Source organism: Balearica regulorum, chromosome 22 (genome assembly GCF_011004875.1).
Source record: "Balearica regulorum gibbericeps isolate bBalReg1 chromosome 22, bBalReg1.pri, whole genome shotgun sequence".
Taxonomy (NCBI): domain Eukaryota; kingdom Metazoa; phylum Chordata; class Aves; order Gruiformes; family Gruidae; genus Balearica; species Balearica regulorum.
Window position 1 is genome coordinate 129,002 of NC_046205.1, and position 13,545 is coordinate 142,546.

General features: G+C 42.7%; 1 protein-coding gene across 1 annotated transcript in view; it reads left to right on the plus strand.

Annotated features, from left to right (window-relative positions):
- Positions 1-2,477: 2,477 nt before the first annotated feature.
- The window catches only part of RLF (RLF zinc finger), a 53,809-nt gene continuing 42,741 nt past the window's right edge, over positions 2,478-13,545 (plus strand). The window contains exons 1-2 of the mRNA XM_075774226.1: positions 2,478-2,691; positions 7,449-7,603. Of these exons, the coding sequence (XP_075630341.1) occupies positions 2,479-2,691; positions 7,449-7,603 (368 nt within the window). The 5' untranslated portion in view covers position 2,478. The remainder of the gene's footprint in view (positions 2,692-7,448; positions 7,604-13,545) is intronic.

Here is a 13,545-nt window from a genome sequence, read left to right on the forward strand (position 1 = left end):
AGAGAGAGAAACCAAGGATTAACAGTCCCCAGGGGCCGTAGGGGCCATCAAAAGCCAGCCAGCTCTACCAGCTGATTTGATGACCTGGTCACCCGTTGTCAACTTTGTGGATCTGCCATTAGGAGTCCATTCTGGCCTCCCCCCACTGCCAGGTGTTGGCATTGGCACTGACAGCGCAGGCCTGGTGGATGTCCCTTGCCCCTTCCAGCTGGGAGGAAGGACAACAGGAAATGAGCAAGCGCAGAAGGGAAAAGGACAATTTTCCTGGCTATGCACTCACCTTCTTGTGCTCCCTGCCCAGGACTGTGTACCAAACTAAAAAAAGTCAGTAGAATCACAGAATAATTCCAGTTGGAAGGGACTCCAGGAAGTTTCTAGTCCAACCTCCTACTCAAACCAGGGTCAGCTATGAGGTCAGTTGAGGCTGCTCAGAGCCTTAGCCAGTCTTGTCTTGGACACCTCTAAAAAGAGAGACTGCACAAGCTTTTTTGGCACCCTACTTCACTGCTTCGCCACTTCATGGTGAAAAAGCTTTTCCTTATATCCATGGCCCCATATAATGTCTCTTGTGCAAGGAGGGGACTTTACCAGATTTTGGAAAGGGGGAAGGGTCCATTCTGAAGGGGGAACAATACCCCTTGCCCCCCTAGCAGTAGATTTCTCATACTTAAAGAGTCTTGTTCACCCTACCATGCAATCTAGACTGGTATCTAAGAGGCACTCCCTCCCAACAGTAAAACTACAGAACCATTTAACTTGTAGGAGAATAATGGGGATGTGCAAAAGCTCATGGGCACATCTGTGGCCCAGGACTTCCAGGCTCTTGTTTTACATCTTTCCTTCCCAGGACATCTCTTAAGGCCCCCTTTGGCTTTAAATCTGCAGGACAATAGTTTTGCTAATCCATCTCTTAGTTTTCACCCATCTCTTCAGATGTTAAGCACTCCACTTGCCTCATACCACAAAGCTATGAGCTGAAATCATACAACCTGCTTGCAACTAGGGAAAGCTTCCCAAATGGTTCCACGTCAACTCACCTCAGGTCTTCCTGACTTCTCCACTCCTCTCCCTTTCTCATTTGCCTTGCAGAGACTAAGGTGGAAAAAAGCAGGTAATTCTTACCTGGTGGACAGAGATGTGTTTCCCTCCTACTGTGCAGGCCAGTTAGGCAGAGTATGAAAAGCAAAAGGAGAGATTCTCATCTCACTGGAGGGTAGAAACCCCAACCATATGCTCATAGACAAGCAAGGGGCCTCCCTGACAATTCTCAAATCAAAAAAGGAAATAGCACACCTTTGAGGTTCCCAGACTAAAACCAATGGAAAATGGTTTTTGTTGGGGTTTGGTTGTGGGGCTTTTTGTTGTGGTTTTGTTTTGTTTTGTTTTTTAGCTGCAGAAAGAGCTAAGACTTCACCTGTCCTTGTTCCTAAGCAAGACAAAGAAAGCAAAAATGCCTGTCAGCAGATTTCTGGCCTAGGAGCTCCAGGCAATGGCATACCATTCCAGCTTCTACTTCTGGGTGGACTACAAGTATTCCCTTTGCAGTCAGATGTGGTAAAAGCAAGCCTTACCGGCACCGATTGCTTCCTGCAAGGTTTCACTACCTTCACCGCTGGGCTTGCCCTCCTGTTTTTCTACCCTGGCAGGTCTACTTGCCAGGCAGAGGGCTCTGTGGCAATGCGCTGCAGAGCCTCCTGACCCACCAGCGCGCCGTCCAATTTCACAGGGCGTGCTGCAAGTTGCAAGTTCTTGGTAAAAGCTATTCACCGTCCTTGTGTTTGGCTGGGCATCAGAACCTTCTGGGCTTTCCTCAATTCACAAATGGTCTGCTTTTAACAAACAAGAGATTAAACTGAGTGCAATCTAAGTTAAACAGTTGACTCTCCCCGGTGTTCATCGCTATCTTTCAGGTAATCTCGCTCTGCAATTACCTTTATAACACCTGGGTACCTGCAGGTGCTAGTTCTGGGACCAGCAGCGGGCTGAAAACTTCCGGCCCCTCCCGGTGAACACGGGTGCCGACACCCTCCGGGGTGGTGCTGCGTTTCGGCATCGTAGCGAGTGAAGAAGCGCCCGGGGAAACGCCCCGCGAACCCCCTGTCCCCAGACCACGCCGAGCGACAAGCTCAAGCGACAGCCGGACTCGCCCGCGCCCTGCCCGCACCGCCGCTCCCGCGCACCCCGCCGGCCCCGGACGGCCCCGGGCCGCGGCTCGGGCGGGGGCGGCCCCCAGAGCGCGGCGGCCCCGCCCCTGGCGCGAGAGCTCTGAGACGGGCGGAGCGCTCGGGGGGCGGCCCCGACCCCACTCCCTCCTCCCCGCAGGAGGCCCGCGCGCAAGCGCGTTTGCGGTGCGCTCTCGTCGCGTCGTGTGACGCCACTCGACTGAAGGCGTCCAGCCGCCGCCCCAGACGGTGGGTCGCGTGGATAGCGACACGCGCGCCGTGTCACGTGTGCATCATGTGACGCCGTCCCGGGACGATGAGGTCAGTGTCTGGGAGTCACGTGATCCTTGCCTACGCGCAGTGGGGCCGGGTGCAGATGGCGGACGCTGAGGCCGAGGCGGCTCCGCGGCCTGAGATGCAGCGGCTGGTGGCGGCGCTCCGAGCCCGCCTCTGGCAGCTGCAGACGGAGCTGCGTGAGCAGGAGGTGTCAGAGGCTTCGTCCCGGGCGTACTGCCGGGGCTTCTGCCAGGTAGGGGCCGGGCAGGGGTGGGCCGCGGCGCGAACTGCAGGCCGGGTGCCGGGCGGCGGGTATGGGGTCGGGGCGCGCCCTGCCCGAGGGGTGCTCCTGCGGGCGCTCCGCTGCTGGCCTGGGGCCGGGCCCGTTGCACCGAGGGACCGCTCGCCTTTGGGCTCTCCAGTTCCACAGGCCTAGACAGCTGGTAGCCCTTGGGGAGGTTCTCTGGGGCAGGCGGGCCGCGCCGCGTTTTCTCAGTTTCTGGACCTTGGCTTTCCTGTTCTTTACCCGCCTCGGGATCAAAACGCTGTGTTCTGCTTTGGTTGAGATCTGCCGTGGGATAAGCAATGTGTGCTAGCTTGTGAAGGCCTGCAGTTCACTTAAGTCACTGAGTGAGCTTCTGTGGTCCAGTGATCTTGTCTGAATACTTGTTTACTGCAGCTCAGGCTAAGGATCAGCAATTTTTCAATTGAGCCGCTAACTTCCAGAAGAAGAGCTGAATTTGATTGAAGTTGTAGTGATGGAGATAACTTATTCTTAAGTAAACTCTTTCAATGGTTAGTTAGTTTTTGCTTCCCCCACAGCATCATTTACTGTGAGCTCTAAGGTTGAATAGCTGTTGTTAGGTTGCTGGGTTGGAGAGCCATCCCTGTTAAATCTGAAGAGATTGTGGTTTCTAAAATAAAAAATAATCAGTTTTACAAGCTAGTGTACACCTCAGCTGATACAGCCACTGTATTTGAATGGTAAATGGCAAAATCAAATGCCAAATGAGACAAAAAAGTCATGCTAGTGTGGTATGGATAACTGTTATTACCCTTCACAGTCTTCCATTTTACATGCACAGGTTGTGTACTTTGCCATACTGTTCTGGGAGGGTGGTTAGCTCATCACTTACCGAAACAACAGAAGGAGTTTATTTGTTAGGTTTCAGAACGCTTGCTTCTCATACTGCAGGATGCTGCTGCATGCTGCTGTGTTATGTCCCAAGCTAAGCATGCTGTTAAGATCTGTGACCTTGCCTTTACACAGAGCCCAGTATAGCGTGTGTGACTTTCTCCATGTTTCAGGTTTTGCTAAGATTGTTTCCAGTGGCATTCCAGTGGCACCAGAAAACTGAAACAAGTACTCAACTAACACTTAGTAGAGGTTGTCAAAATGATCAATATGTAGAGGTCCAGTTGCCCAGATTAGTTTGGTACAGATAAAGCTTTAGAGGTGCTTGATCAATGGAGTTTGAAAGACCGTTCTATTACCTAAAAAACAAGCAAAAACCCCCAAACTCTATCCACAAAAAAATTAGACCTCTCTAGGTCTATGTGCTGTTATTGAATGGTAGTCTTGTTTTAGAAGGCTGTGATAGTACAAATAAAAATGAAAAAATATGTCTTGGGTTGCCATCAGTTTGGGACGCTTCTGATTGTCATGACTATACCAAGAGATACAGTGGAAAACGTGAAACTGCTAGTCTGTCATGCAGCAACTTAAATGGAATATGAATTTGTGATGTGGCTGTGCAGTCAAACCACTGTGGTTAGGATGTAATTTTACATCTTGGTTTCCCCTTCTGAATGGAGACGTTACGTGAAATTCAAGGAGCTCAACTTCATTTCGTATTAACAACTTGGAGGGTACCACTGGTGTCTTGTCATAAGCTTATTAAGCTACAGCAGAATATGCCTAGAGAGAAGCTGAATTTAACTGACCTTAAATATGATCTTGGGAAGTAGCTGCAATGAGGGTAGCTAAAATGTTTTAGTACAGCACGAATTTGCCATCCTGTGTCCACATCTGTGGCATGGTCCTGAAAGGTGCTCTGTTTTTCTGTGGAAGTTACTGAGACTGTTGGAACACAACAGACTGTGAACCAAATCAGTAGCTTTCCTATGCTTTGAGCTGTCTGAATGCTGTGTCTTACTACATGTAAACTTTTGCTGCCATGTGCAGCTTTCCAGTAGCTCTTCCTGGGAGTGATGCTGCGTGTCATGATTTCCTTAAAGATCTCTATTTTTTGAGCAGGGGAGGAAGATTGTTGTTTGGGATAACCCAACAAAGAAACTCATGAAGCCTAAATAGTGGGTTGACTCTGCAACTTTATATTGTACAAGCATGAATGCTTTGCATATTCACCATAGGAAAAACATGTCTGTTGGGAAGCTCAATATGTACCCAAACAGCCAACTAGAATGAACAGTGTGTATGTTTGAGGTTGTGCTGTCGTAAATATGAAGAACAGGTATCAGTGAAGCAGAGTTTGTAGGACATCAAAGCATCCCATCTGCCAATACCTAACACCTGTTGGCTTTCTGAAATTATTAAAGATGACACAGGTGAGGACTGTCAATTGTAATCAGGTATGTTTAAGAAGAGGTGGAAGTTTTTTTCTTAAACAGAGACTTAAAGCTGTAATAACAGGTCAGGCAACTTGGACATGTTTAAATTGGTTGGGGGTGTGTGGGGGGGGGATGCTTCAGGAGAAATGCAGCTAAGCAGGTATTCCAGCATTGCAGGATATGAGAATCTATGCAGTGTTGAGGATCTAGGCTGGTCTGTAGATTACACGGTGGGTGGATGTGGGTGGCCTCTGCTCACTCCAGTTGCCAATTAGATGTGTTATTATAGTCAAAGGAAGGAGGACAGGATAAAGTGTAAGTGGATGTGTGTTAACCAGACTTAAAATGCTTGAATACTCTCTTCAGGTAATTAGACAGTAAGGTAGTAATTGCTTATAAAATTGTTACTTGACTGTTCATTAAGCATGTAGATTGTATATTTCTCACAAGTTAAAATTTGTCTAATTTTATCTTGTATGTAAACTGCCAGGAAAAGTCTGTAGTGGACTAATAAAACTTCTACTTACATTGCTTGTGAAATAGCAGAAGGGCTTTTAAGAGCCTCTGTAATACGATTATTGCATTTTACTTATTTGTCAGTATCCTGATACTAATAACATCATAATGTTCAAAGCTACATATCTTTGAAGTTCAAGCTATTAATAACCATCATTGCTCATCTATTTGGGGAGAGGTTTCTGATAAATGGCTACTCAACAAATTGCTAATATTAGCTGTTAGACTTTGATCTCAACGCTGGGATTACATTAAACCAAGGATGCAGTGTTTTCTAGTAAATTTATTTAATCCTAGGAAATATTCTACCATGTTTTATGGTTTACACAGACCAGATAGTTTATGATGTGTCTGTCAAAATATTGAGTACTAAATCTGACTTTTTTAATAGTTTGGGTTTAATGGATGTATTTTTAGAAAAGTACAGAGACTTGTATGTTTGATCTTCTATTTCTGTAGTCACTATAATGATAGCGTTACTGCTGCGTGTACTAAACAGATGATGTTATGATAACCATCAATTGAGCATTTCTTGCTTGACAGCCTTTGAATGCGATTTAATTCTTCTAATGCCATATATAATTTGAGTTACACTTTCAAATCCTTCATTAATCTGTTGGAGAAGCACTTAGGCTGGTTAGTTACTAGTCATTCATTGCTTCTGCTAATGATCTTTGTGGTGTGTTTCTGGCCATTATAATGACTGCACTTGGTTTTAGTAAGGTCATTGTACGGTCTGGTCAGTAGTGTTCTCTTTCTAGTGATAATCTGGTATGATCGTGTGTTTGATTAAGATGTTAAAATAAATTCACTGTGTCAGAGTCTCAACGTGAAGTAATTAGAAGCCTGATATGACTTGATCATCCTCTTAGGACAATTTGGCTTGTATTGAAGTGGGTGGGGCACTCTGATCTGTTTTTTCCATTCAGTCTTGGCCCTAAGGGTTCCACAAAGCACAGTCTCTTTCATTGTTGGGTTTTTTTTCTTCACAGCTTGCCTTAAGATTGGTACCTTGTTTGGTCTAGGGAGAGTGCAGCATGAGGGAGAAATGGTAACTGGTAAGAACACAGGCATATTTGGTCTGGAGTTGCAGAAAGGTATGCATACAGAGAAGGGATGTTACTTGTGAAGCAAGCTGTAAGTAGAGCTGGGGTGTCCTTAGCTCAGCGCCCTGCTTGCTCTCAATATTACTTTATAACCTCTAGGAAAATAATGTGGTAGTGTAGTGAAGTTTTAAAAAAAGTTGGGAGATATTACTGTTGTCTCTGTGCTGATTTTTGAAACTTATTTTGATTTGTCTTAAAACTGGCTAGATTTTACATTGTTTCTTCGGTACTGTGCCTGGATTATGTAGGATTGCTATGGTGAAGTAGTAGAATCTAGGGTAATTTTGTGTTTGAAAAATGGCTACGTAATGGTCTGATCTGGGGTTTGTATCCCCTTCTGATGGCTTCACATTTGCTGTATGGGTAATACATGTATCTTTAAAATACTACAGCTGGAATAATGTTCTTAATCTTGAACATCTTGCCTATTTTTTTTGCATTCTCATGAGTAATAAAGATTCCCGTTGTTACATATGTGATTCTGTCTCCATGCAGCTTTACAAAAGAAGCTGAGTGCAGAACTTGTCCCTGAATTTTTAACTTGTAACAGATTACATTTTTGATGATTGCATATAGCTTGCTCCCCAGTAGAAATTCTGATAACTTTATCAAAATAATAAAATAAATGAAAATATTTTTGAATAAAAGAGAGAACTTCTGTTGAGGAGAAAAGCTACTATTTTTAAATTTCATTCAGGGCAAAAACTTTTCACTTCAGGATTTTCCACTGTATATGCTTGATATTGCATATTGATATTTTGGTTTTTAGACAAAAGTGTGCTATGAGAACTTCTAATGATAACTCATTTTCTTTCAGACACTACTTCAGTATGCTGGCAGTCGGGGTGCATCGGAACATATTTTACCTTTTTTGGAAGTATACCGAATCTCCATCCAAAGCTTTGCTAATGCACGACCTTACTTGACTACAGAATGTGAAGATGTTCTTTTGGTACTTGGCAGGCTAGTGCTGTAAGTTTTAAGTTGGTACATTAATATTAAAAAAAAAACCAAAAACAAAAAACCAAAAAACCCCCACCAAACCAAACTGTACTTTATAAATAAAAGGGCAAGTTGTTGAAATCATGTAATACTTTGACAACTGTATTTATGATTTATTATCTGGTAAATGTCTTTAGTACTTTTTTAATCATACCATAAAAATGTACTTTAGCATTTTGTTAATTAATGTGAACAAGTGGTAAGGCTTTGCTCTTCTGTGTTTGGATAACCATGCAGGTATTAGGAAGGTTCTGTTCTTTCTTAAACATTCTTAAAATTATTATTATTTTCTGTAGGAAAAGCTTAGTGTGGTCCTCATTAAACGGAAGCTTTAATAGCAGACCTTCATGCATCAATTAATAAATTTGTATCACTTGCTCTGCAGTAGCTGCTTTTGTGTGTCCTCTTACCTGTAATGCAAAGGTAGTTCTGAGCATGTTCCTTTCTGAAAAGGATAAGCTGTTTTGTGTTTTTGGCAATCTAAGTTGTGTGTGCGGCTGTTGCTATAGGATAGCCAAACAGAGTAGAGTAATTCAGTCTGAGCTCTTTGACAAGCGTCTGTAGACATGACTTAAAGCACAGCAATTCTTCAAACAAAGGAGAGAATTATTTTACACTCCATCAGCTAAGTTGGAGTAACTTGTAGTTCCTCAAAGTCTGTTTTAAGTGCAAAGCAGCTATTTGTAATTGAAGAGTGTAGCCTGAGGGCTTTCACATACATTGGAATATAATCAGTTACTACCCTCAGCCAGAGAAGGTTAACTTTATGCCCTGGTCATTCCTTGCTGGTAAGGTTTCATTTGAGGAGGGGGTGAAGGTGAAGATCTAGAACCTTGAATACAAAGATCATCATAGAATAAAAGTAATTCTGTGACAGTTTTTCAATGGACTATTTTTTCTTTGTATCAGTAGCTTACTTGCTTTGCGGTCTGAAGTCAAGTGTTCTTTTCGAGAAGGATTTAGCAATGAGCTCCTTGGTCAAATTCTTTTTTTTGTAATGTACTAACTTGCAATATAAATCAACAGATATCTCCATATGATGCATTGAAATTTCTTTTTGAGTTATGAGAAATATGTGAACTAGGAGTGATTTTTAAATTTTTTTTCTTCTTAACCTTCTGACAAGGGAAAACATGAAATCAGGAAGAGTCTGTCTTAACTTCTTAATATCAAAACTGAAGACATAAACTGCTAAATCATTTACCTGCTACATAATACATATATTTTTGGCAAAATATCTTAATTGCTTTTGCAGACTGTCCCTTTATGGATACAGTATTTGCATCTTCATCATATTGTTATTAATTAGCTTGTGTATTCTGCTGTTTCCTACTCATGTCACTTAAAGTTTGTCTTTTGCTGTCTTTGTATGCAGGTCATCCATACCTGGAGTACTTTCTATATGTTTTGCCACTGTTATATACTTTGGCATGGGAATCCCAATTCTGTGTCAAAATTTCTCTTGTTGAGAAAAATTGGAATATTCTGCTTCTGTTGATATGGTTTCTTCCATCTTTCAGTGTGAGGAGTTTGTTTGCTGTTGCTTGTACATTCAAAAGACTTTATGGTGGAGGACAGTAGAGAGGCTGACTTACTGGAATCTCCCCTGTTCTTGTTATGATTACATTTGAGAGGAATCTAAAGAATGAGAGACAACAAATGAGGTCTCAGATAGGGTGAGGTAAATGGCATACCTAACTGAACTCTCCCACGTTTTTCTTTTATAAGAGTTTCCAAGGGAGGGAGAGAAGTTAGAGCAGGGAATTAAAGATAAAAAATAAGTTCCATGAGGGAGGAAGGCTGTTACCTGGTTAGGGATGTGAAAGCATACTGTTCCCATGGGACTCTGATTTTTGGGGAGACAGCTGGGTTACCCAGAGCTGTTGTACATGCTATGTATTTTCAAACTTGAACTTTGAGGAGAAATGAGCAAGTTTCCTGTTTTAAAGCAAAAGTGCTCTACTTACTGTTGAAATCTTCCTTGCCTTCCAACATCCCTCATGTAGAAGAGGGAAAAAACTTCCTCCTCCTGACATACTTCTCAGGAGGGTGAGCCAGTAACAGCAAAACTCAGTATACTGTGGCTTTCCCTGCCACCTGACCACGTCAGTTGTGTGTTCACAGTAAACCTTGACATGATGTAGAGGCTGTGCTCCCCATAAGAAATGTGATGCTGATACAGTGTGAGACTTTGTTGGTCCACTGTCTATCTCTTGGAAATAGAAGGAAAGCTTGGAGTGGTTGTTCTTGGAGTTAAGAGATTTGGCAAATGATTGTGGGGGAACAGGAATGTTCTTCTTGGCCATTGCAGTGAAGGGACATAGCTGCTTCGGTCAAGTAGAACTTGGACTGCTTGTTTCCACAGCCACAAAGCACAACACGTTCCCCTCACCCTCCCAATATTACTGTACCAAGCTATTGCCTCTGTAGAAGAATTAATAAAGAATTATCCATTTCAAAGGTGTCTTTCACTGAGATTTTGTTAGCTAGCTATCCTTGTGAATCTTAGGAAGCCCTTGAAGCTGATTGTTCTCTCGAGCTTCTGTGAGTGCTTTTTTTCTGAGGATACTGCGTGAAGATACTGCGTGAATGTGTGCCATTCATGTTACCATCAGTATGAAAATTTTACTTCCATCTGGAAATGGTTTTTATGGTCTGAAGATGAATAGATTAAAGTTAAAAAAGTAGAAAGACTTGTTCCTAGTTCCCATTGTGTTTGCCAGTAGCTAATATTTGACTGCTTTCTACTTTTTCCTGTTTGCTGTGATGGCACTGGTCTGAAAGGGAGTTTACCATTTCTGTGTCTTTGAGAAGGTGTTTATATGCTTTTTCAACCATCAAAAGAGAAAGATCCAGATGTCCTCTGGTCTAAGTACCAAAACTGAATTCAACTGCTAACACCAGGCTACCTCAAACTTTGAGCTGTATCTCATCTACTGGTTATACCTATTGAGTCTAACACATGTTGCTTCCAGAAAGAGTGTGCTTGCTTTCCATAACACCTCTGAGAGGAGGCACATGTGACTGCTGCTTTGTCTGTCTAACAAAGCATTTTTTCAACCTAATAAACTCTTGTAATTTGATTCACCAACTTGCATTTACCACTCTTCTGTCTATTATTAAGAGCTAACTCAACTCTTAAGAAATGCAGGATAATTTCTGGCAGCATATGAACTATTTCTGCTGATCATCTGATGTATAATTAGTCATCTTTTTAACTCTTGAGAAGCTTAGGACACAAAATGTTTTCTAATACTATCTAAAGATGAACAAAATTCTGAAAGCTTTTAAAATTTACTTTTTAAAATTTCTGTCTTAAAATAATAGAGAATGAGGTAAAAGTGATTACAGAATAATTGTATGGAATTAATGTGTTGATTTTTGCCTATAGTTGTTTCTTGCAAAACAAACTGAAAACTAGAAGACTTTCTCCTAAAAGATATTTCTGACGTTGAGTGTTTGAGATGAATGATTTTGTTAAATAATGGAAGCATTCAAGCACCCATTACAGTTTATTTGCAAAAATTGTGTTTTGAAGTTTGGAATTGAGTTTTGTGTAGGTAGGTGGTGTAGGGGTACAGGAAGAGTGAAGATCACTTCATGAAGTGATCCTGGTATTTTGATTTGTGGTCTTAGCCACGATACCTAAATTCTGTTCAGTTGCATTACAATAAAGAAGGAAGTGGGTTTTCAGGGATAGATGTGCATTTTGAAGTATGGTATAATAAGGACCAAAAGGAAGAATTAAGCTACATGGCCATTCCTCCCCCTTGCCAGTAGGGAAGGTTGGCTGATCTTAATGCATCAGTCTGAGTCAATTCTTATAACAAAAACCTAGGAAATTGACTTAGAATTCTAATTATTTTTACAAGGAAACTGTAATTGGAATATCCTGGATATTACTTTTGCAGTTGTGCTGTAAGTTGTTTTACATGGTGGCTATACACCCAGAGCTCCAGATTTCTCATGGAGTGATTTCCAAACCAGAGTACTTGGTGTTGGGATCCTGAGGAAGATGTAAGGACTTAACCAAAAGAATTTTCGGTTCTTGGTTCAGCTCGGTCCTGTGTTACTACAACAGACAGTAACTGTTGAGGCATAAATTCAGCCCTCTAATCTTCATAGACTGTGATCTCTGTATACCCAGTACTTTGAAAAATCTAATTTCAGATTTTTTTCATTGTCTATCTAGCACCTTAAGGCTTAAGTAACAGAAAAATTATTTGTAAAACTTCCTTTGCCATTTTGTTTAAACTTGATGCTTTATATAACCAATATCATATTTATGAAAAAGTAATATTCTAAGAAATGTACTTCCAGAAATTAAGAATGGAAGTAGATAGGACTGGCTGACTTTGCTTAAGTCTGAAAACGAGGTGTGCATCAAAAGACTTTTCAAAAGCACATTGACCATAAAGTTTGCAAATGTTTTGTTCGATGAAAAGACTGTTTATATGGCATGCTTGAAAATTGGATACATACCTTGTGATTTTTTTTTTGGCTGGTTGTTTTTTGCTTATGTTAAAATAGAATTTAGCTGCTGTGAGACTTTGTAAAGTTGGTTTTGATAGTCTAGTAGCAGTCACCTGGGTCTAGACATCTGGAATGGTGAATTAACTTGCATTGCCAAGCTTGAGTACAAGGGAGAAGTAGGTCCTGATTATTTTACAATATTGGGATCTATGGCAGTTGGAATATCTGGTGATCCTGTTGCTCACGTTTTCATGGGCATAGTAATGGTTGAGATTCTAGTGCCTGATGATGTGAATAATTACTGAATGACAGTGATAAAGGCTGTCTTATTTTCTGCCTAATAGAAGTGTTTAGAGCCTCACAATTGCAGACTCTGGTTGTCAGGGGGGACTTCAGCTACTCCGATACTTGCTGGAAAGGCAACACCGCCAGGCACGCGCAGTCCAGGAGATTTCTGCACGGCATTGATGATAACTTTTTGACACAGGTGGTGGAGGAGCCCATGAGGAGAGGGGTGCTGCTGGACCTTGTACTAACAAACAAAGAAGGACTGGTGGAGGATGTGAAGGTTGGGGGCAGCCTTGGCTGCAGTGACCATGAGATGATGGAGTTCAGGATCCTGCCTGGAAGGAGCAGGGCAATAAGTAGGATTACAACCCTGGCATTCAGGAGAGCTAACTTTGGCCTCTTCAAAGACCTTCTTGGAAGAATCCCATGGGTTAGGGCTCTAGAAGGTAAGGGGGGTCCAAGAGAGCTGGTCAATATTCAAGCACCACTTCCTCCTAGCTCAAGATCAGTGCGTCCCGAAGAGTAGGAAATCAAGCAAAGGAGGCAGGAGACCTGCATGGATGAGCAAGGAGCTCCTGGAAAAACTCAAGAGGGAAGAAGGAAGTTTACAGAATGTGGAAAAAAGGACTGGCCACTTGGGAGATGTTATTGCTAAGCCACTCTCCACCATCTCTGAAAGGTCATGGAGAACAGGAGAGGTGCCTGAGGACCAGAGGAAAGCCAATGTCACTCCGGCCTTCAAAAAGGGCAAGAAGGAGGACCCAGGAAACTACAGGCCAGTCAGCCTCAGCTCCATCCCTGGAAAGGTGATAGAACAGCTCGTTCTGGGGGTCATCAATAAGCATGTGGCGGAAAAGGAGGTTATCGGGAGTGGTCAACATGGGTTCACCAAGGGGAAATCATGCCTGACCAATCTGATAGCCTTCTATGGTGGCATGACCAGCTGGGTGGATGAGGATGTTGTCCTCAACATCAGCAGGTTGAGGGAGGTTCTCCTCCCCCTCTACTCTGCCCTGGTGAGGCCACATCTGGAATATTGTGTCCAGTTCCGGACTCCCCAGTTCAAGACAGACAGGGAACTACTGGAGAGAGTCCAGTGGAGGGCTGCAAGGATGATGAGGGGACTGGAACGTCTCTCGAATGAGGAAAGA